General features: G+C 44.8%; 1 protein-coding gene across 2 annotated transcripts in view; it reads left to right on the top strand.

The window, feature by feature from the left end:
* Positions 1-23,016, top strand: part of MICALL2 (MICAL like 2) — a 52,991-nt gene that overhangs the window by 18,738 nt on the left and 11,237 nt on the right. The window contains exons 3-11 of one of the 2 annotated variants that reach the window (XM_081839680.1): positions 4,060-4,201; positions 5,092-5,270; positions 5,863-5,984; positions 8,615-9,271; positions 13,022-13,293; positions 17,165-17,243; positions 18,127-18,266; positions 20,036-20,188; positions 21,771-21,835. In XM_081839680.1, coding sequence (XP_081695806.1) covers positions 4,060-4,201; positions 5,092-5,270; positions 5,863-5,984; positions 8,615-9,271; positions 13,022-13,293; positions 17,165-17,243; positions 18,127-18,266; positions 20,036-20,188; positions 21,771-21,835 — 1,809 coding nt within the window. The remainder of the gene's footprint in view (positions 1-4,059; positions 4,202-5,091; positions 5,271-5,862; positions 5,985-8,614; positions 9,272-13,021; positions 13,294-17,164; positions 17,244-18,126; positions 18,267-20,035; positions 20,189-21,770; positions 21,836-23,016) is intronic. The other variant, XM_081839681.1, reaches the window with a different exon arrangement.

Below are 23,016 nucleotides of genomic sequence, written 5' to 3'. Positions count from 1 at the left end.
TGCTTCTTATTGCTTAAGTTGGTCTGTGTTTGCAACACGGGGTATTTTTTTTGTTACATGCAACCTGGACCAGCAGATCTCTTCATTGCCTCCTGCGGTTTCCTTCATCCTGACACCCTCCAGCTGTTGTTGAACTCCAGCCCCCATCAGCCCAAGCCAACATCTGGAGAACATCAAGCTGGGCTGGGCTAGCCCACTTTCAGTATAGCCATTAAGGGACGCCTCTCATCCTGCCATAGCTGACCCTGCTGAACCACAGCAAGACGTGGTTGCCGGGGCTGTGGGAGGTCTCTCTTCTCACCCAAAGTTCTTATTTTCTGTCCCCCAAAACCATGGTGGTCACCCCATTGCCGTAAGACCTGTATATTTACATTTTGTTCTTTAAAGCAGTTGGGTAAAAGTAAGCTGCTGTATCTGCGACTTGCCATAAAAGCCTTAAAAGGAAAAAGAATGCAATAAGAGATAAACCTAAAAAGATGGTGAAAGAAGAATGGGAATGTTTAAATAATTACCATGGGGATAAGGGTTCATCAGTAAAGACCTGGTTATGTTTAGAATGATACCGCATAGAGAAATGTTCCCTGATACCAAGATGAGGGATTCTATGGAATGCAGATAGAGAGAATTGATACGAATAATGATCTGTTGTGACCTTGACGGACGTGTACAAAATTGTGTTTTGGCTCATCTTCCTCTCCCCCCTTTTTTTCTTTCATTTTTTCCCTTCCTCCTCCTCCTCCTTTCCTTTTCCTTTTTCCTTTCCCATAATAGCTTATGTTTTATGCCATGTACTTTGATATTTTTTGTACAGTGGTACCTCTGGTTATGGGAAGCGGGTGGCGCTGTGGGTTAAACCACAGAGCCTAGGACTTGCTGATCAGAAGGTCGGCAGTTCGAATCCCTGCGATGGGGTGAGCTCCCGTTGCTCGGTCCCTGCTCCTGCCAACCTAGCAGTTCGAAAGCACCTCAAAGTGCAAGTAGATAAATAAGTACCGCTCCGGCGGGAAGGTAAACGGCGTTTCCGTGTGCTGCTCTGGTTCGCCAGAAGTGGCTTAGACATGCTGTACGCTGGCTCCCTCGGCCAATAAAGCGAGATGAGTGCCGCAACCCCAGAGTTTGCCACGACTGGACCTAATGGTCAGGGGTTCCTTTACCTTTACCTACCTCTGGTTATGTACTTAATTCATTCTGGAGGTCTGTTCTTAACCGGAAACTGTTCTTAACCTGAAGCACCACTTTAGCTAATGGGGCCTCCCGCTGCCACCAGAGCATAATTTCTGTTCTCATCCTGAAGCAAAGTTCTTAACCCGAGGTGTTATTTCTGGGTTAGCGGGAACCTGAAGCGTATGTAACCTGAAGCGTATGTAACCTCAGGTACCACTGTAGTTTTTTTTAGCTTTTTCCATTATAATTATTAAGGGTTTTTTTGTAATTTTGGTTGTTTATATTTATCTGTATTTGTTTAAAGCAAAATAAAAGTATAACAAAGAAAGAAAAAGAAAAGACAGATATTGTTTTCTGGGAAAACGAGGGGAGGGGGAGTCCAGAACAGGCCAAGCTTTAATACAAATCAGGAGGGCGGAGGAAACTCAACCAGGAAGCTGATTTTAAGATCTCTCTGCTCAGCTGTGTAAAACTGTAATGGCTTCAAGATGGTGGAGCTTCATGGAAAGTCACCAGTTGAGACCCAGGAGGACCACCTTCCACCAGCATTGGTAGCAGTGGGCAGATGGAAACAATGGTCTTTGACTTAGTGATGTTGTTTTTGCTGTTGTCATTTATTTAAAGCCTTTTAAAAACCTTGCTCTTTTGTCCCAGAGTTGCCTTTTCTGACAACAGTAGGCAGGCAGACCCTGCTCCTCAGGCTTGCAAACTTAACGTCCTTTTCCATGTAAAAGATTAGGTTTATTTTACTTTAAAATCATGCTAAAAAGTGGGGGCCGTCTTATACATGGATAGTGCATAGGATGGATGTTTGATTGGCTGTTAGCAGCTATTGTGCGTGTGATTGGTTGCTGCATCAACGGGTGGTGCTTATTGGCCGATGCAGCGAGGGGACAGACGGGAGGCGGATTTTGCGACATGTGTGGGTGAGCGATTTTCTGCATCCCCCCTTAAAAAAAGCTCTACAACCCTTGGTAACCCCAGGAAAGCTCAATGACTCTGGGCAATCGTCCCCCCAAAAAACCCCACAACTTTTTGCCCATTTCCCCCATTTTCTGAAAATCCAGTCCCCCAAAATAAGGGGCTTCTTATACATGGAGGCGTCTTATAGACAGAAAAGTACGGTAAATGGTAGGGCACACAAGGAAAAAAGAGAGGAGGAAGGGAGAGGAAAACCTCTTTCCAGCAAGCTCCAGAATCAGCTCTTCAAACGAATTTATTTCCTTGATTTTAAAAGAATTGTAGGGCCAGGCACCCCCGCCAAAGAGGGGATTCCACGCAGATACACAGATCTAGGGGTGCAAATATCCAGAGTGTGGGGGTCAGGTGGGATTGCTATGAGGAATTATGAAATATGGAGCAAGCCATTTGTGTCAGCGATGAAAGCATTGCGTTGACTGGGTTTGATTCATTGACAGTAGTTTCTGATCGAATCCCACAAGCCTCTTCGCCTCTGCCATTTGCTTTCTCAACACCTGACAGGCACATATAAGCATTCCAAATACAGACCAGTTGCCGGTTGCTTCATCAGGCATCCTGGGTCATAAAGATGATAGTTGGCTTTGATGTAGCTATTGTTAGTTTTGTTAATCTAAGGGCCGGGAAGAGAGCTCACTCGGAGACAGTAAATCCTGCCTCTCCTGTTTATGATCTCCAGGGCTTCCTAAAAGCATTCCTCCTTGCTTCCTCTTTTATTTTCTCTGGACTACTGTGCATGCTCAAATTAGGTAATGGAAATAAATACAATATCTTAATCTCACACATTTTTACAGCAAAATTAATGTAAAAAACCATAAACAACTGTACATACCATATGTAATATTACAGGATAGTGGATCATATAGCATAGTAGTGGTTGCAGTAAGCAGCGACTGTGACAAAGCAGGATTAGATGGACAAGCACAATATTGGTTTGAGTAACAGCTGTTGGCAATCCATGATCTGGTACGGTATCTGGTAGGCTCTGGTATCTCCATCGAATGAGGTCTCAGGCAGAGACCCCTGGACAGCCCCTCTAAGCCGTTGGAGTGTTTCTGGCCCTCCCGAATCGAGTCTTGCTTTCGATCAGGATTTCTGAAACTTGGATCTCCGCTGTTTTTGGACTACAACTCCCATCAGCAGGATCAGTGGTCAGGGATGATGGGAACTGTAGTCCAAAAACAGCTGGAGACCCAAGTTTTGGAGCTCTGCTTTAGATTTTGTAGCAAACCATAGTTCAGCTTTGTAAACCGTGGCTTGGCCTGGCCTCTCATTGGTTTGGGATTTCAAAACAAAGCAACAATATTTACAAAACCAACAATATTTACAAAACCAGGGCCCGACTATAAAAATCCGGTTGTGTTTAGAATAATCTTGTGCGTAATATAAAAAAATATAAAGTGAGATATTAAGGAAATCCAAAGGGAAAATATGAAGAACAGAGGGTTTGACAAACGGATTATTAAAAACGCGTGAGGCAAACGGTGGAAGTCTTTTAAAAAACAACAACACTTTTTAAGGTAGATAAGGACAAGATGAACTTATACAATTGAATATAAATATAGATGGGAAACGGTTATGTATAGTGAATACTTATCTATTTTTAAAAATTTTCACCTATGATCCTTTTCTTTTACTTTCTTTTTTCTTTGTTCTTTTTTTCTTTTTTCTGATATCTTATCTTTCATTTCACTCCTTTATTGTAAATAGCATTTTATAGAGGTATAAATAACTAAATATGAAAAGAGGCAAAGTATTCTCTAATTTTTTTCCTTGGTTATATGTATTTTCTTTTTCCTTTGTATTTTCTTTTCTTGTAGATATGTATGTTTTCTAATTTGTACTTAATAAAAATTATTAAATTTTAAAAAAAATCAACCATCAGGGCTCCTTTTCTCCTCTGTTTGCGACTGATAGGCTTTCAAAGTGGCCGAAATGGAACTGGGCATCCCGGCCTTGTTGGACGCTGAGGACATGGTCGCTCTCAAAGTGCCCGACAGACTGAGCATCCTCACTTATGTCTCCCAATATTATAACTATTTCCATGGACGGTCGCCAAGTAAGTAATTTTCCCTAACCCCTTCCTTTTCTCCTGCAGAGCTTTTGTCTGAAAATAGATCCGCAGCTGGCATGAACGCTTAAAAAAAAAAAGGGTTCTAGCAACTAGATGGAAGCGACAGCTGTCAGTCACTGTGTTAGTCATTGTTGGGTGTTGTTAGGAGACCCCTGTTTCCCCTCCCAGAACCAGTTTCCAGAGTGGTTTAACCATTGATCCCCCTCTTCCCAGTGAACTCTGGGAACTGTAGTTCCGTGAGGGGAAACGGGGTCTCCTAACAACGCTCAGCGCCCTCAACAAACTACAGCTCCCAGGGTTCCTTGGGGGAAGCCATGATGGTTTAAAGTGGTACCCATTGTGCTTTAAAAGTATTGGTGGAATGTCTTATTCATTGCGTCTGAGCTACTTATTCCCCTGACAGCCCAGTGAGATCCATTAAGTCAGTCTTCCCCAAACTGCGGTTGATGGGAGTTGCTCTCCAAAACATTTGGAGGTCTACCAGGTTGGCAAAGGAGGTTGTGTTACACTGAAAGACTGCAGTCACCCGCTTATTAGATCCAATTAGTGTTCTGCTGACGTTTTCTCAGTTTAGGGCATTGATTAATAATAATAATAATAATAATAATAATAATAATAATAATAATAATAATTTTTATTTATACCCTGCCCTCCCTGGCAAGAGCCAGGCTCAGGGCGGCTAACAACAGTAAAATTACAGTAAAAACATAATAAGGGGGGGGGGCAATTTAAAATACAGGTTAAAATGCAATTTAAAATGCAGCCTCATCAAAACCATAAGGGGAGGGAAACATAAGGATCAGACTAACCACCTTAGGTCAGTCCTGCTTCCGGCTTCCTTCTTGAGACTTTTTTTTGCCTTCCTTTCCCAACAGTTGGAGGAATGTCTGGCATAAAACGCTCTTCTTCCGCACCCAGCGAGGAGCCGACGGGGAAGAAGGTTGTTTCTGAACCGGCGGCCCCCAGCAAGCCCCCGCGAGTCCTGCCGCCATCCGAACCCAGGACCGTTCCAGCCTCTCGCAATCTGGCAAAGGAGAACTCACCAGTGGCAGCGGTACGGATCCGCCATCTTTTGCCCTAGAAGCCAAACGGAGGGGCAGGGAGTCTGTCGACAACAATTGGATGTGATGTGGGTGGCGCTGTGGGTTAAACCACAGAGCCTAGGACTTGCCGATCAGAAGGTCGGCGGTTCGAATCCCTGCGACAGGGTGAGGTCCCGTTGCTCGGTCCCTGCTCCTGTCAACCTAGCAGTTCGAAAGCACGTCAAGTGCAAGTAGATAAATAGGTACCACTCCAGCGGGAAGGTAAACGGCGTTTCCGTGTGCTGCTCTGCTTCGCCAGAAGCGGCTTAGTCATGCTGGCCACATGACCCGGAAGCTGTACGCCGGCTCCCTCGGCCAATAAAGCGAGATGAGCACCGCAACCCCAGAGTCGGCCACGACTGGACCTAATGGTCAGGGGTCCCTTTACCTTTACCTAGCCAAGAATGGAGCTTTCACGTCTAGGGGCAGTGTATCTCTGGAAACCAGCGGCTTATCCACTTCCTGGAGGCACCTGATTGGCTGCGGTGCGAAACGGGAGGCGGGGTTAAATGGACCCTTTGAGTCAGGTCTCAGGTTCTTCTCTCTTGCCTTTTTCTCCCCCAGAGACGTGTCTTAGCAGAGAGAAGCAACATGCGAAGCAGCAACTGCGCCACCTGCGGAAACCACGTCCACCTGGTACAGCGCCTCCTGGTGGAAGGGAAGCTTTATCACAGGAACTGCTTCAGGTACTGTTCAGGTGTGGCATTCGCACCTTGTTTCCACCTTTCCTCTGCTTGGGTTGTTGTTGTTGTTGTTGCTGTTGCTGCTGTGTGGTTCCCCCCTCCCCACAATAATATTTGGTATTTTTCACACAAAAACATAACAAAAGAGAGAGTAAACAATAATAAAAGGGAAAAAAGGAAAGAAAAAAAGAAAAGAGAATATGAAACATAAAATACATCAAATCACCACGTAAACTAAAACATTATTAATTAAAATCCATCTTCATAAACATATTACTTGACTTCCTCTAATCTTTTCCATCTGAATTTCTTAGTAATTATATATAGCAGTTTCCAATATCATTCTTTCATAAAACCATATCACAGTCATAATCATATTTCCAAACTTTTCTTATCGCACATTTTCTTATTTATTTATTTAATCCTAATTTAGTCCTAGGCCTAATTAATTCTTTCATGTGGTTACATATCTTTAATATTACAATATTTATTGTAATATTAAAATCCTGATGCATATTTTATGCCTTCCATTTTTTCCATTTAATAATTTATATCTTAAGTCTCTGTTAACTCACAAGTGTTATTTAAGTCCTGTTAAAGAGCTTAACTGTTTACAGTGGTCTTCCAAATACAATATAAATTTCTTCCAGTCTTTATTATAATCTTGGTCTTCCTGAATTCTGATTTTTCCAGTCATTTTCGCCATCTCAACATAGTCCATCAGTTTAACTTGCCATTAGAAGACATCTGAAGGCAGCCCTGTTTAGGGAAGCTTTTAATGTTTGATGCATTACTGTATTTTAATATTTTGTTGAATGCCGCCCAGAGTGTCTGGGGAAGCCCAGCCAGATGGGCGGGGTATAAACAAATTATTATTATTATTATTATTATTATTATTATTATTATTATTATTATTATTATTCCCCTCTGGTTGGGACCTTTTCGTCTTTCCATCCTTTCCATTCTGGCAGCTGTCGTTGTAGGCGTAAACCGTCTTTTCAGCTCCTTCAGTATTTCTGCACTTATAATAAGAAAGCTTCTGGTTTTTTAACATTTTTTTCATTTCATTATACATTGTTTCCCGGAATGTGTTCGGATTTTTGCTGCTGTTAGCATTAGAATTAGCATTGGCATTTATATCCCGCTTTTTCTCCAAGCTGCTTAAGGGGGCGTACAAGATAGACCCCCATCTCCTTTTATCCCCACAACAACCCGGTGAGATAGGTTAGACCGAGGGGCAGCAACTGCCCTCCAGGGTCACCCTGAGATCTTCATTCGCGGCCAAGTGGGGATTTGAAAGCTGTGGCACTGGACACAGAAGAAATCTTGTATTGGTTAAAATAGTAGACCATTGGGACTCAGAAGGGACTAGAGACTTGCCTCGTTCATTTTGAGAAACAAACGTGGAATCTTGTTATCATTTTCCACTTCATAAAACGCATAATCTTAAGGGCTGCTACTTTCTGCGTAAAGCGCTCACCCTCTGTCTGCCATTTTTCTATTCTTTCTTTCTTTCTTTCTTTCTTTCTTTCTTTCTTTCTTTCATTCTTTCATTCTTTCTTTCTTTCTTAAGAAGAATACTTTATTTAGAATTCAACAATAACAAAGGAAAAACCCACAATAGTTGCTACATCAATTCATTACAATGAAGCAATTTTAACAATATATAAATCGTAATAGAAAAATTACACAACATCACTTTTAACTTGCTGAAGTTTTCATATTACACTTTTATCTCTTTATCTCTTTCTTAACATATCAAAAAGAGAAAGAGCAAGAAAAGAGACGCAAAAAAGAAAAGAGAAGGGGAAGAAGGAGGGGGGAGGAGGGTAATGGGGAAAAGAAAAAAGGAAAAAAAAACCAAAACAAACACATTTGGCTTCCAATTAGACTAATTGTATTATTATTTCTACAATTTTTTTCACACACAGTTCCAAATTATTGTATTTCTTTCTTTGTTCTCACCAGATATTAAAAAACATATTTGTTGTTGTTTTTTAAAAAAAAATTATTAGGAATTTCAACGTAACAGTTTATCAAAAATACATCATCCTCATTACCCCGCCATTTTCCCCCTCCCCCCAAAAAGAAAAAAAAAACCCTCCCACCCCCACAGACTTCTCTCAGCTCCTCTCTCTGGTTTCTCAGCACATATTCTTTTCTGCATATTATAAAATTGTAAAGATCCTTAATTAATCTATCAATATGTTACCAGTAAAAAAAATTGTGTATGTTTATTCAAAACCTGCCAAGGAGTCCAGTTCATTTTGTTGTTTCTTTAAGTACAGTGGTACCTCGGGTTAAGTACTTAATTTGTTCCAGAGGTCTGTTCTTAACCTGAAACTGTTCTTAACCTGAAGCACCAATTTAGCTAATGGGGCCTCCCGCTGCCGCCACACTACCACCACGTGATTTCTGTTCTCATCCTGAAGCAAAGTTCTTAACCTGAAGCACTATTTCTGGGTTAGCGGAGCTTGTAACCTGAAGTGTATGTAACCTGAAGCGTATGAAACCTGAGGTACCACTGTACTTTGTAAAAGGTTCCCATTCTACTTTATTTGTTGTTTTACAAGGATCATTCTATTTCTGCCAGGAGATATTTGTTATTGTATTGCTGCCATTTTTCTCCCCAGGTGCAAAGAGTGCTCTAGCACCCTGCAATCTGGAAACTACAAAGCGGGGAGCCATGCCGGCACTTTTGTCTGTAACCGGCACGAGCAACCGACGCCCCTCCGGGATTCATTGTCCTCCGGCACGAGGGGTTTCCCCAGCGAGGATAAACCTCCCGCTCCTGCCTCCGCCGCACAGAACTACTTGAAGGGACTCGAATCCAAGACGTCGTCCGTGAAATTGGCAGCTTCTGAGCCACCTGGGAATTACAAAGGCAGCTCTGCGTCCGCAAGCTCAAGTTCGCACTGGTCAGACCTTACCGGGGGAAAACCGGATTCTCTAGCCGTTTCCAGCCCTTCTCCATCCCCACCGCGCTGGACACCATCGTCCGCCAAAACACAGCAGGCTCGGGAGAAATTTTTCCAGGCTGGATCCGGGAGCTCAGGACTTCCTCCGAGCAAAACGGAGCCGGTTAAAAACCAAGGCTCTCTTCTGAACCCTCCTTGGGTCTCCGGGAGAGCATCCTTTTCCGGGACCCACACGTCAGGGAGCGGTCTGGATGTCAGCGAGAAGGACAGAGCACGGAACGTCCTGATGCAGGCTTTGCCGGGACTTCAGCCTTCCTCCAACAGGACTAGTGGCTTTGGCGGCGATTCGACCAGCTCAACAGCATCCAGCACGTAAGTGCGTTTTAAAAAAATACATTTTTATTGATTTTTTAACATATTAATTCCAACATTCATACAACATAACTTCTCATCTTATACAATATTTTTAGACTTCTGTCCACACCTCTGATGATATTCTGTTCTTCTATCCCTTATTATGCATTTCTTAATTTCCTATTACCTATAATTATCCTTAACTAATAATTCTTGTCATTGTCTTTGCTGCAATATTTCAAAGAATTCACCTTACAAAACTTCTTGCAAACCTACTAGCATAATCTGTTCACCACAGTTGCTTTTCAAATAGTCCGTAAGTTTACTCCAGTCTTCCAAGAATCTCTGGTCCCGCAGGTTTCGAACCCTTCCTGTTAATTTATCTAATTCTGCATAGTCCCATCAATTTCATCCTCCATTCTTATTTCGTCGGTAGTTCTTCTTGCTTCCATCTTTGTGCCAATAATATTCTTGCTGCCGTCATTGCATATAAAAACAACTTACAATCCTTTCTATTTATATCATCTCCTACAATGCCAAGTAAAAATGCTTCTGGTTTTTTAATAAATATATATTTCAACATCTTTTTCATCTCATTATATATCATTTCCCAGAAGTTTTTCACTTTTTTACATTCCCACCACATGTGATAAAATGTTCCCTCTTTTTCTTTACATTTCTGACATTTATTACTTACTTTATACATTTTAGCTAGTTTCACAGGAGTAATATACCACCTATACATCATTTTCATCATATTTTCTTTTAAGGCATTGCATGCAGTAAATTTTAATCCTTCTTTCCACAATTTTCCACAATCTTTAGCATGCACTGTATTTTTCGCTCCATAAGACGCACCTAGTTTTTAGAGGAGGAAAACAAGGGAAAAATATTCTGAATGAAACAGTGGATATATGATTTTTGTGGTTCATGCTGTGGCCACAGACATGATATATGAGGCTTCTCGGCCTTTTGGCTAAGATCAAGTGTAGATATATGATTTGACAGTGAGTTTGGGGTAGCCCAATGCAAAATCCTGAGAATCTATGTGGATCCGTGCTTTGTAACCACGTTTTTGCACCATTGCGGCCCCACAAAACAGTGAATGCATTATTTATTTTTTGGTGCAGGCTATAGCCATGGACATGCTATGTGATTTGATGGTGAATTTGGGGTGATCCAATGCAAAAATCCTGAGGATCCTTGGGCTTTTACTTCCCCCTTCTCAGGCAGCCTCCTTTATCTCTAGAGTCCCTTATCTCCCTCCCGATCGCTTGCCGATCAGCTGCTCAGCGGCTTCGTTTCAACACCCCCTTCCCTCTTTCTAAAAAAAAAAAGCACGACCTGCTTTTTGCCCTCTGGGCAATTCGGCTCCAAGGACCACGCATTCGCTCCTTAAGACGCACAGACATTTCCCCTTACTTTTTAGGAGGGAAAAAGTGTGTCTTATGGAGCGAAGAATACGGTAAGTGCTTTGTGTCCCTCCAGTCCCCCTGAGCGGGAAGCAAGTTCCCATCTCTGCGCTAGAAAAGTCACAACCACCCGTAAATTCTGCAGTCCTTTTGTGCTTGGAGGTATACTGCTCTTGGGATGGAGGTTCTAATTGCCTACATTGGATAATGGGAGGCTCGAATGGCCAGTTCTCTTGCAAACCCAACCCCCTACCCCTTCTGTTTTTAACATGCAACTGGAAAAACACTTGCCCCTCTGATTTGGGATCCTGTACACTAGTGAGGCAAATGCTTGCATGTTTTACTACGGTTGTAGAAATTTTAATTTGAACAAATTTCCGGTCTTCTCTACTTCCCTCATATTTAAAAAGAACTAAATAAATCACAGGCTAGGTTTAGAAATTGGGGAGGGAAGTTTCAGCCTTGCAATGTACACGCTGGAAATTTTATGAATGCAAGTTTCTTTCTCTCTTTTTTTGCCAATTATTTTTATTGATTTTCCATATTTTTAAACAAATGGTCACCAAATTAATACAAATTCAATTCAAATTTAAAAGCTGACTTCCCACCCACCCCCTCTATTTTCCTCCCTCCTTCACTGCTCCCAATAAAACAGCTTTTCTAACTATCGTTTCAAAATACACCCATCCCAATTTCACATCACCAATTTCTGCTATGGCTTTTATACATTGTTATAACCTGTCCTCAAAATAGTTGAGTGGAGTAAATCCTCTTCTATCTATCTATAATAGTTTTTCATCAATTTTCAAACATTTCCTTCTGATACCTCTTGAGTAACACTTTACCTGAGAAAAACAGATCTTGCTTCCTCCCAGACAAGTTCTTACCCAACGGGACTTAGTGGGTAGCTGGGCTGGTGACTGGGAGCGGCCGCCAAGACCACGTAACACAGGTCCTGAAAGACCTACATTGGCTCCCAGTACATTTCCAAGCACAATTCAAAGTGTGCTTTGAATTTAAAGCCCTAAACGGCCTTGTCCCAGAATACCTGAAGGAGCGTCTCCACCCCCATCGTTCAGCCCGGAAACTGAGGTCCAGCTCCAAGGACCTTCTGGCAGTTCCCTCACTGCAAGAAGTGAGGTTACAGGGAACCAGGCAGAGGGCCTTCTCAATGGTGGCTCCTGCCCTGTGGAACGCCCTCCCATCAGATGTCAAGGAAATAAACAGCTATCTAACGTTTAGACGACATCTGAAGGCAGCCCTGTTTAGGGAAGTTTTTAATGACTGATGTTTTAATGTATTTTTAATCATTTGTTGAAAGCTGCCCAGAGTGGCTGGGGAAACGCAGCTAGATGTAAAGGTAAAGGGACCCCTGACCATTAGGTCCAGTCGTAGCCGACTCTGGGGTTGTGGTGCTCCTCTCGCTTTATAGGCTGAGGGAGCCGGTGTACAGCTTCCAGGTCATGTGGCCAGCATGACTAAGCCGCTTCTGGCGAACCAGAGCAGCACATGGAAACGCCGTTTACCTTCCCGCTGGAGCGGTACCTATTTACAGTGGTGCCCCGCAAGACGAACGCCTCGGAAGACGAAAAACTCGCTAGACGAAGGAGTTTTTCGTTTTCTTAGCCGCTTCGCAAGACGCATCTCCCTATGGGCTTGCTTCGCAAAACGAAGCTTGCCCCACAAGCTCCGGGGATAGCGGGGAAGCGCAGCGCATCTTCCCCGCTGTCCCCGGACCCCTTTTGAACCAAGGGGCGGCAACGGGGAGAAGCAATCTTCTCCCCTCCGCCCCTTGCTTCAAAAGAGGGGACAGAGGGGAAGGCGCGCACGCCTTCCCCTCTGTCCCCGGAGATTGCGGGGCAGGCAACGGGGAGAAGCAATCTTCTCCCCGCCGCCCCTTGCTTTAAACAGGTCCGGGGACAGAGGGGAAGGCGCGCAGGGCTTCCCCTCTGTCCCCGGACGGTCTCCATAGGAACGCATTGATTGATTTTCAATGCATTCCTATGGGATACCGTGCTTCGCAAGACGAAAAACTCACAAGAAGAAAAAACTTGCGGAACGAATTAATTTCGTCTTGCGAGGCACCACTGTATCTATTTGCACTTGGACGTGCTTTCAAACTGCTAGGTTGGCAGGAGCAGGGACCGAGCAATGGGAGCTCACCCTGTCATGGGGATTCGAACCGCCAACTTTCTGATCAGCAAGTCCTAGGCTCTGTGGTTTAACCCACAGCGCCTGAGAGGGGTATAAATAATAAATTATTATTGTTAGCCTTGGGAGGGGTTGGTGGTCAGCTGGATGTTGTCCATTGCCCATCCCACTGGCCAAAGGGCTAATGTCCTCCTCTTGCCCATAGCAGCAAGCCATCTCCAGCCACCTCTGGCACACAGCATATCGAGACGAAAAGCATCTCAGACTGGAAGCCTTCCAGGCCTGTCAGCGTGCCAGCTGCCATGGAAGATCCACGGAAAGGACCCCGGGCGCTTTCACCCGCCCTTGAACGTTTGCCCAAGGATCTGGGTGGCAAAGCGGGCGTTGGGGTGGCCCCCCAGAGCAGGCTTAAGGATCAGCCCCCCAGCAAACCTGCAGCTGACTCTGGGCATAAACTGGACTTTAAGGTCTCCAAAGGTAAAAAGTGGCCCTTGCTTTATTTACTCATTGCATCGCATTTTTGTCCGTTTGCTTATTCATTTCATGAAATCCATACATCACTCGATTGTAAGCCAACTAAAAAGGTAAAGGGACCCCTGACCATTAGGTCCAGTCGTGACCGACTCTGGGGTTGCGGCACTCATCTCGCTCTATGGGCCGAGGGAGCCGGCATTTGTCCGCAGACAGCTTCCGGGTCATGTGGCCAGCATGACTAAGCCGCTTCTGGCAAACCAGAGCAGCGCATGGAAATGCCGTTTACCTTCCCACTGGAGCGGTTCCTATTTATCTACTTGCACTTTGGCATGCTTTCGAACTGCTAGGTTGGCAGGAGCTGGGACTGAGCAACGGGAGCTCACCCCGTCACAGGGATTCGAACCGCCGACCTTCTGATCAGCAAGTCCTAGGCTCTGTGGTTTAACCCACAGCGCCACCTGTGTCCCCTTGTAAGTAAACTAACCAACCTCAAAGCAGTTCAGGAAAAAAGATAAAATAATGAAGCTGAGAAACATTTACAACAGTTCTTTAAAACGTAGAAAAAGTCAACAAACTAAAACTGATTGAAATTCTCACCAGCCTTTCTAAGCATCCTAGTAAGCTTGCTTAAATAAGAATGCTTTTTAGCAGGTGCTTAAAAGAATACAGTGTAGGTACCTGCTTGAGGTCAATAGGCAGGGAGTTCCAAAGTGTAGATTCTGCCACACTAAATGAGACTTCTTACCAATGCAGAACAGGTTGAATAATAGAATCACTATGTGATGGCCTGGGATTGAGACTCAGAGGCTGAACCTGAGGAATCCCAGCCTGCACAGGAGTCCCCGCCTCCAGAACCAGCTGAGCCATGGCTGAGGCTTGAGCCTGAAGGGTCCTCACCTGTGCTGGGTCCTCAGGTGCAGGCACCAGCTGAGTCTGCTGTGGCCCCTGAGGTGATGGAGGACCCATTGCCTGCAGGTGCTCCACTCTCAGCCCCGTCAGAGGAAGCTGAGGTTGCCTCTGGGTCCGGGAACCCTCCAGCCTCTCCTGATCTGCAGAGGCTCAGGGCAGAGAGGCGGAGGGAACTAAGTTCTCGCAGGAGGAGTGCTCGCCTCCAGACCAGGAGAGGTGAGTCACCAGAGGATCGGGGTCACCCTGTGCCTCGGGGCAGATAAAAGCCAGCCAGCCCCAGTCCCAGGTTGTGGGAGCAACATTGTTGGTAGCCTGTTCCTGCCTGCACCCTGTCCTGCTCTTCTGCCAGAGTTCCTGACCCCACCCGACTCCCCGCCTTGGACCCAGCTACAGCTTTGACGGACAGCCTCCATACTGCACCATTGACCTCAGACTGGACTCAGACCTCGCCTCTCAGTTAGCCCCCGGGACCAGCACACACTGAATTGTAGAACTGGAAGGGACCACATGGGGCATCTCTTCCAACACCTTGCAATGCAGGACTGTTTTGCCCAGCGTGGGTCTCAAACTCCTAACCCTGAGATTAAGAGTACAGTGGTACCTTGGTTCTCAAACTTAATCCGTTCTGGAAGTCCATTCCAAAACCAAAGCGTTCCAAAACCAAGGCACGCTTTCCCATAGTAAGTAATGCAAAATGGATTAATCCATCCCAGACTTTTAAAAACAACCCCTAAAACAGCCATTGAACATGAATTTTACTATCCAACGAGACCACTGATCCATAAAACGAAAGCAATAAACAATGTACTGCAGTCACACAATCAATCAGTAGCTGAACTGGGTTCCACACAGTCACAAAATTAATTAAATAATGCAGACGCGAGTGCTGAACACGCACTATATTCTATTAGTTTTCTGGGTGGCAATTTATGTTGTGTCGAAGCTCAAATATAGCGTGGAACTGAACAGGTTTGTGTGAATGCTGCCCTTAACTTGCATACTCTGTTCTTCCTAGTTACAGGTAGGTAGCCGTGTTGGTCTGCCGCAGTCGAAACAAAATAAAAAAAATCCTTCCAGTAGCACCTTAGAGACCTACTAAGTTTGTTATTGGGATGAGCTTTTGTGTGCACTTCGAAGTGTACTTGAAGAAGTGTGCATGCACATGAAAGCTCATACCAATAACAAACTTCGTTGGTCTCTAAGGTGCTACTGGACGGAATTTTTTAATTCTATTCTGCCTGTCCTGATTTGCATGGAGGGTTCTGTGTAAAAGGCTTATAGCTTAGGGTTACCAGACGTCCCCGGTTCCCGGGGATAGTCCCCAGATTTGCAAATCTGTTCCCGGACATATTCCGTCCCCGGAATGTCCCCAGATATGCAAATCTGTCCCCGGGAAACGTGGCAGCGTCAGCCTCAGCAGCCTAGAGCCAGCCTGGTAGTGCAGTTGGCTCTGGCTGGCTTCAGGAGCTGCTCACTGCTGTGGCGCCCGCCATTCTTCCTGTGCCACAGCAGCAAGCAGCTCCTGAAGCCAGCTAGAGCCAACTGCACTACCAGGCTGGCCCCTCCTGGGCAAGGGCTGCTCGCCCGTGACTCCCGAGCCTCCCCTGATCTGTCAAAACAAAGGGGGAAGGGGGAATGAGATGGGGGAAAAACCTGTGCATTTATGTTTCACAGGGTGTGAAAGAAGGGCTTTGCACCTTTATACAATATGCATGCGTGCTTGGGCCCAGGGTCTTTTATAATAAATAATACATTTTTATTTATACCCCGCCCTTCCCGGTTCAAAAACCGGGCTCAGGGCGGTTAACAACAAATTTAAAACACTTTAAAACACTTACCGTATTTTTCGCTCTATAAGACGCACCAGGCCACAAGACGCACCTAGTTTTTGGAGGAGGAAAACAAGGGGGAAAAAATTCTGAATCTCAGAAGCCAGAACAGCAAGAGGGATCACTGCGCAGTGAAAGCAGCAATCCCTCTTGCTGTTCTGGCTTCTGGGATAGCTGCGCAGCCTGCATTCGCTCCATAAGACGCACACACATTTCCCCTTACTTTTTAGGAGGGAAAAAGTGAGTCTTATAGAGCAAAAAATACGGCAATTATAAAAGCAGCATAAAAGACAGTATAAAAACATGAATAACAATAAAATTAAAAAATCAGTTAGATCATACCCAGGGCTAGCTGGCTGAATTGGTCCTACTTGGGCCAGTGAGGAGGTCAAGGGAGAATTAGCTGTGGGGTCTCAGAGCGGGTAATCTTCATAAAAGGGGAGGGGGAAGGAAGAAGAAGAAGAAGAAGAAGAAGAAGAAGAAGAAGAAGAAGAAGAAGAAGAAGAGTAGTTTGGATTTGATATCCCGCCTTTCACTCCCTTTAAGGAGTCTCAAAGCGGCTAACATTCTCCTTTCCCTTCCTCCCCCACAACAAACACTCTGTGGGGTGAGTGGGGCTGAGAGACTTCAAAGAAGTGTGACTGGCCCAAGGCCACCCAGCAGCTGCATGTGGAGGAGCGGAGCTGTGAACCCGGTTCCCCAGATTACGAGACTACCGCTCTTAACCACTACACCATACTGGAAGAGAAGGGAAATAAAAGATCAGGCTGAATTCAAATTAAGGGCCAGGCGGAATAGCTCTGTCTTACAGGCCCGACGGAAGGAGGTTAAATCCTGAAGGGCCCTGGTCTCATGGGACAGAGCATTCCACCAGGTCGGAGCCATCACTGAAAAGGCCCTGGCCCTGGTGGAGGATAGTCTGACTTCCTTAAGACCTGGAACCTCTAAACTATGGTTATTCATGGACCTTAAGGTCCTCTGCAGGGCATACCAGGAGAGGCGGTCCCGTAGATACGAGGGCCTCACCATCCCCACTACTGACTCCCTGTTGCTACTCAGATTCATTGAAAAAAATCTGGTAACCATATTATAGCTGCCTTCTTATAGTCTCATTCGTGGATGAATTCTTTCTCCAGTGGGAGCTGCAAGCATTGCGGAAGAGAAATCAGAAATGCCAGCGGATTGGAGATCTCTGCTGAAGCCGGTGGCAAACAGGTGAGTAGGGCAGGAGAAGAGGGGATTTCGGTTGGGTGGAGAACATAAGGTTGTGTTTGTGGACACACACAATGGCGGACACACACAACAAAAGTGTGCCATAGGCAATATTTGGCAAAACAATTGGTCGAGCAACCAGGATGGAATGTTCCAGCAATCATGCTTGGAGCTTCAATGTCCCACGGAATAAATTGTGAAAATTGAGGAAATGTATGCACGACTTAGTCTGCGTAAATTGCATGGGTAAAATTCTGCTTTTATTGGCATGGAAAGTTGGTTGAATGAATGAATTTTATTATTACGGTCACAGACCAGTTCCGGCTCACTTACAATATCAGGAAAATCATGAAACACAACAGGAATACATTGAATTGCAATTGGGTATAACAGAGACAATACAGATATAGCGGAAGTTAAAAATATATATTAAATCTTCATCACTAAAATATAACCTAAAATTGTCATTTGAGACCTTAATCAGCTTGTTCCCTAAGTTTTATGGCAGTCGCACAGAATTTGGCCACCCTTAGCGTGATCTCTGGATCCTTGTCCAGGAGTTTTAGACATTGAAATTTGGAAGCATTTGGAGATTTTTGTATAACAGGAGTGATAAATACCGAGCGTATATCCTTGTAGAAACAAGACATGAGAGACAATTTCTACCTCCATCAAGCTGCAGGGGCAGACTCGTTCCACATATGGTTTACCCTCGAATCTGCCCTGCAATAAGGCAGATGGCAGAAAGTTGGTTTGTATTAGAGCAGGGTTTGCATTATTTGTCTAGCGCAGGATATAAACAGCTCTGTCAAAAGCCCTTTTAGGGTTGTTGGGTTTAGAGGACCCTGGGCCCCTTCTCTCAATGCTTGCTTCCCTCCTTTTGCAGAGTCCCTGGCCACAGTGACCCCAGAACCGCTCACAAGCCTGCAGATGTTCACAGGGCAGCTGTTGACATAACTCCGAGTCCGGGGCAGAAAGACAAAAAACCAGCTCATTCAACAACCTCCCCGTCGAATCAGGAAACTGGTATGATAGCATTGTAAAGGCAGTAAGTGCAGCAGCAGGGCAGTTTGTATAGAATTCGGCATAGAAACTGATTTGTACCGCCTCAGCAAGTATCCAGTCCTCATTGAGGCTATCAAAAAACCTAAAAATGGGGGGCTTGTCCCTGTAGAAAGCCCAGCCCCCCCCCAAAAAAAAGTGTCCCTGGGCACTTTCTGCTAATGCAGATTTAAGAACATAAGGAGAATTTGCTGGATCAGTGGCCCATCTGGTCTGCCATCTTGTTTTCACAGTGGCCAACCCAGTGCCTACAGAAAACCCTCAAGCAGGATTCGAACACAAGAGCCCTTTCTCCTCCTGTGGTGTCCAGCAACTGGTATTCTCCCAGGCAGTAGCCACTGATAACAATCTCTTCCACGCATTTGCCTAATCCTCTTTCAAAGCCATCCCAGTTAGTGGCAGGGAGTTCCACAGTTTAACAGTGCACGGCATGAATAAGCATTTTCTTTCATCTGAAGCAATTTCATAGCTCGCCAGTCATCTGCTAGACAGAACGTTACACTTAGAAATATTGGACCAGCCAACCAGCAGCATCTAAGGATGCTTAAATTGATCAGCTCCATATTTTAGACATTCAGCTTCATAAAAGATGGAAGAACTGGTTTGCTGCAGTAGCCTTGGGTGCTATCAGTTTGTGTGTAGTGGAGAATTTGTGTGGTCGGGGTCTCAGAGGTAACTCTTGGCAGAATTAAGCTGTGTTGTGCCTGTTTTTCTTCCTTCATGTCCTCCCCCCCTCCGGGTTTGGGATAGTTATTTTTAAAGAAAAAACAACAACCCATGTTATGCTTGTCTATTTGTTTTAATTCTGTTGTGTTCTTAACTTTTGGAAGTCACCCTGAGAAAGCTTTTGAAGGGTGGTGTTTGAGTTCCTCAAAATATGTAAACCTTAGGTTGAATGGGCAAATGGGCAAGATTTTTTAGGAGGTGGGATTTCCACACGGGAAGCAGGCTTGAAAAACTCATTGAGCAAACGGTTTTTCAAGATGTCTTTAGAGAAGCCCGTTTCCTGCAGGTCTACCAATTCTGTGCATGAGCGTGCGGCAAAACCCCGGAAATATACTGTATTTTTCTGCTCCAAAAGATGCATTTTTTTCCTCCTAAAAAGTAAGGGGAAATGTCTGTGCGTCTTATGGAGCGAATGCTTGGTCCCTGGAGCCGAATTGCCCAGGGGTGCAAAGCAGATTTTGTGGCTTTTTTTTTAGAAAGAAGGAAGGGGGTGTTGAAACAAAGTTGCTGAGCAGCTGATCGGCAAGTGATCAGGAGGGAGATAAGGGACTCTAGAGATAAAGGAGGCTGCCTGGGAGGGGGGAGGTAAAAGCCCATGGATCCTCAGGATTTTTGCATTGGATCACCCCAAATTCACCATCAGATCATATAGCATGTTCATGGCTACAGCCTGCACCCAAAAAATCACACACCCACTTTTTCGTGGTTACAAAGCACGGATCCACATGGAATCTCAGGATTTTTGCATTGAGCTACCCCAAACTCACCGTCAAATCACATGTCTGTGGCCACAGCATGAACCACAAAAATCACACATCCACTGTTTCGTTCAGAATATTTTTTTTCTTGTTTTCCTCCTCTAAAAACTAGGTGCGTCTTATGGTCAGGTGCGTCTTGTGGAGCGAAAAATACGGTACTTCCGGGTTTGCTGCTTACGTATCCCGAAGTTTATGTAACCGGAAGGATACGTAAGCGGAGGTACGACTGTATATATTTTTTCATTGCAGCTTCATCAGCTGATCAGCCGCCAAAGAAAAAACTGCTGGTGCCTCCCGTGGATATTTCCAGTGGCTGGAGGTCCCCCAAGCAGCAGTGGGAGGATATTGCCACAACTAAGAAGGCCGAGGGGCTGAGCCCCTCCAAGAAGGCCGTTGCGCCCGGTAGGTTTCTGCCTCCTCGCTGGACTGGCTTGTGTGTCATGCTAAGCCACGGTTTAGCCTCGCTGTGGAGAACTTCTGACCTGCGGTCCAAATGTCATCTCCAGGACTACTTTATATGGCCCTTGGTGTCATGGAATTCTACTCAATATTGATCCAGAATAGATTTCAATGTATAGTTAGCAGAGAAACAACTTTAACACGTTGCAGGATTCCCCAAAAATAGACTAGAGGCAATTTAGGGAAGTTTTTAACGTTTGAAGTTTCATTCTGTTTTTAGTGTTCTGTTGGGAGCTGCCCAGAGTGGCTAGGGATACCCAGCCAGATGGGCGGGGTATAAATAATTATTTATTTATTTATTTATTTATTTATTTATTTATTTATTTATTTATTTAATTTCATCCAGCGGAGCTTTACTGCTACTAAAGGCAAATGAACATAATAGTCACAAATCCAATACATTCAGGATTGGCACTGTCCATAAGAAATCCAGACATAACTTAAACTTACAATAACTTATAATAAGTCTAAACCTTAACACTAAAAACTTAAGGAAAAACACTTAAGGAAAAAAGAGATAGAAAGAGAAAGTGAAACCCAGACTCCTTCTGGCCTTACTTGTATAGTCAGCATGACTTCGACAGAAAGACAGGACCAGTTTAAGCCAGCTGAACTCAGCTTCTCTGAAGGAATAACCCAAACATCAGGAACCTTCTGCTTGTTTCTTTCGCACAGAGAGGCTTCCAGAACCCTCTTGAATTAAGTAGAATAGGAAAGATCTCTACACATCAGATCAATACTTTCTGTATTAAGAAATGCAAACTGACACTTGGGGCCAGTGGAGTCAATCCCAGCCTTACCAAGAGACTCCAAAGATTGGACCCTTTGCATGCTAACTGAGATACAGTGGTGCCTTGGTTCTCAAATGCTGAAAACTCGGAAGCCCCGGTTTTCAAACATTTTTCGGAAGCCGAACGTCTGATGTGGCTGTCGGCTATTGTTTCCAGGGCGCCTGCACCAACCAAAAGCTGCACCTTGGTTTTCAAACATTTCGGAAGTCAAACGGACTTCCGGAACAGATTAAGTTTGGCGCTTTTGTTTCTGCTATTTATTTTGCGTTTTTGAGGCTTTTTCAGTTCATTTGTTTTTGTGACTGTGTGGAACCCAATTCAGCTACTGATTGATTGATTGATTGTGCGACTGCGGAAATGGATAAAAGCCCCCTATCCAAACAACTACTATCATCAGTGCAGGGAAGAATTTTTTTAAATTCATGGTAATTTTTTTAATTCATGGTAAATTGCTGTTTTAGGGGTTGTTTTTAAAAGTCTGGAACGGATTCATCCATTTTGCATTACTCTCTATGGGAAAACCGCATTGGTTTTGGAACGCTTTGGTTTTGGAACGGACTTGCAGACTGGATTAAGTTTGAGAAGCAAGGTACCACTGTACAGCCCTGCAGTTCTGTATTTCCTTACCTGGTAGCAAGCCCTATCGAACGTGGTGGGGCTTGCTTCTGAGTAGACATGAACTGGGTGGTGCTGTCCGTCCATGTAAGAGGCTTTCCCTTTTGCTCTCTTCCCAGTGAGGCCGTCTCCTCCTAGAGTCCTCCAGAAGTCTCCGACCGGTGAAGCGCTGTCTCCCTCAAAGGTACGGCCAGGAGTGAAGAAAGGCAGTTTTGTTCAGGGGTGGGGAGGCCTCTAACCCTCATCCAGGAGCAGTGGGACTCCGAATCCCATCTGCACCCGCCGGCATGGCCAGCGGTCATGGGTGATGGAGTCTACCAGCAGGTCTTCTGCAGGCGTCCCATCTCTGATGTTAGAGGTGAAGATGCTCAGATTTGCTCGAGGCCACTGGTGTTGGCCAATATTCCATTTCTCTCTCTCTCTCTCTCTCTCTCTATATATATATAATTAGTTTTTAACATATCATTTTCAACAATTATTAAGCATACTTTTATATCTTATACAACTTTTTTGACTTCCATCAATCACCTCTGAAAATTTTCCAATCTTTTCACTTAATTTACATTTCTTACTTTCACTATTACATTTAAATATCATAACTAATGTCTCTCTTCTTTCTCTTCTTTGCAATATTTCATATATTTCTCCTTACAAAACTTCTTGTAGTCCTACTAGCATAATTTGTTGATTACAGTTGCTCTTCAAATAGTTCATATATTTCTTCCAATCTTCTGTAAATCTCTGGTCCTGCAGGTTTCGAATCCTTCCTGTCATTTTATCCAATTCTGCGCAGTCCATTAATTTTGTCGGCCATTCTTCTTTCGTCGGTACTGTTTCTCAGCCCGACCTGCCTCGCAGGGTCGTTGTGCGGAGCAGAAGCTGGCGGACTCTCCTTTACTGGAGGTTTTCGAACACAAGACAGGCAGCCAACTGCTAGGGATTCTTGCAGGGGGCTTTGGTCTAGATTTCCCTTGGGGGTCCCTTAAAGGTAAAGGTAAAGTGACCCCTGACCATTAGGTCCAGTTGTGACCGACTCTGCGGTTGCTGCGCTCATCTCACTTTATTGGCCAAGGGAGTCGGCGTACAGCTTCCAGGTCATGTGGCCAGCATGACTAAGCCGCTTCTGGCGAACCAGAGCAGCACACGGAAACGCCGTTTACCTTCCCACTAGAGCGGTACCTATTTATCTACTTGCACTTTGATGTGCTTTCAAACTGCTAGGTTGGCAGGAGCAGGGACCGAGCAACGGGACCTCACCCTGTCGCGGGGATTCGAACCGCCGACCTTCTGATCAGCAATTCCTAGGCTCTGTGGTTTAATCCACAGCACCACCCGCGTCCCTTTGGGGGTCCCTTACAGCTCTGC

The sequence above is a fragment of the Podarcis erhardii genome (assembly GCF_964252035.2).
Source record: "Podarcis erhardii genome assembly, chromosome: 14".
In the NCBI taxonomy this organism is placed as follows: domain Eukaryota; kingdom Metazoa; phylum Chordata; class Lepidosauria; order Squamata; family Lacertidae; genus Podarcis; species Podarcis erhardii.
This window is presented reverse-complemented; position numbering and strand designations above follow the sequence as displayed.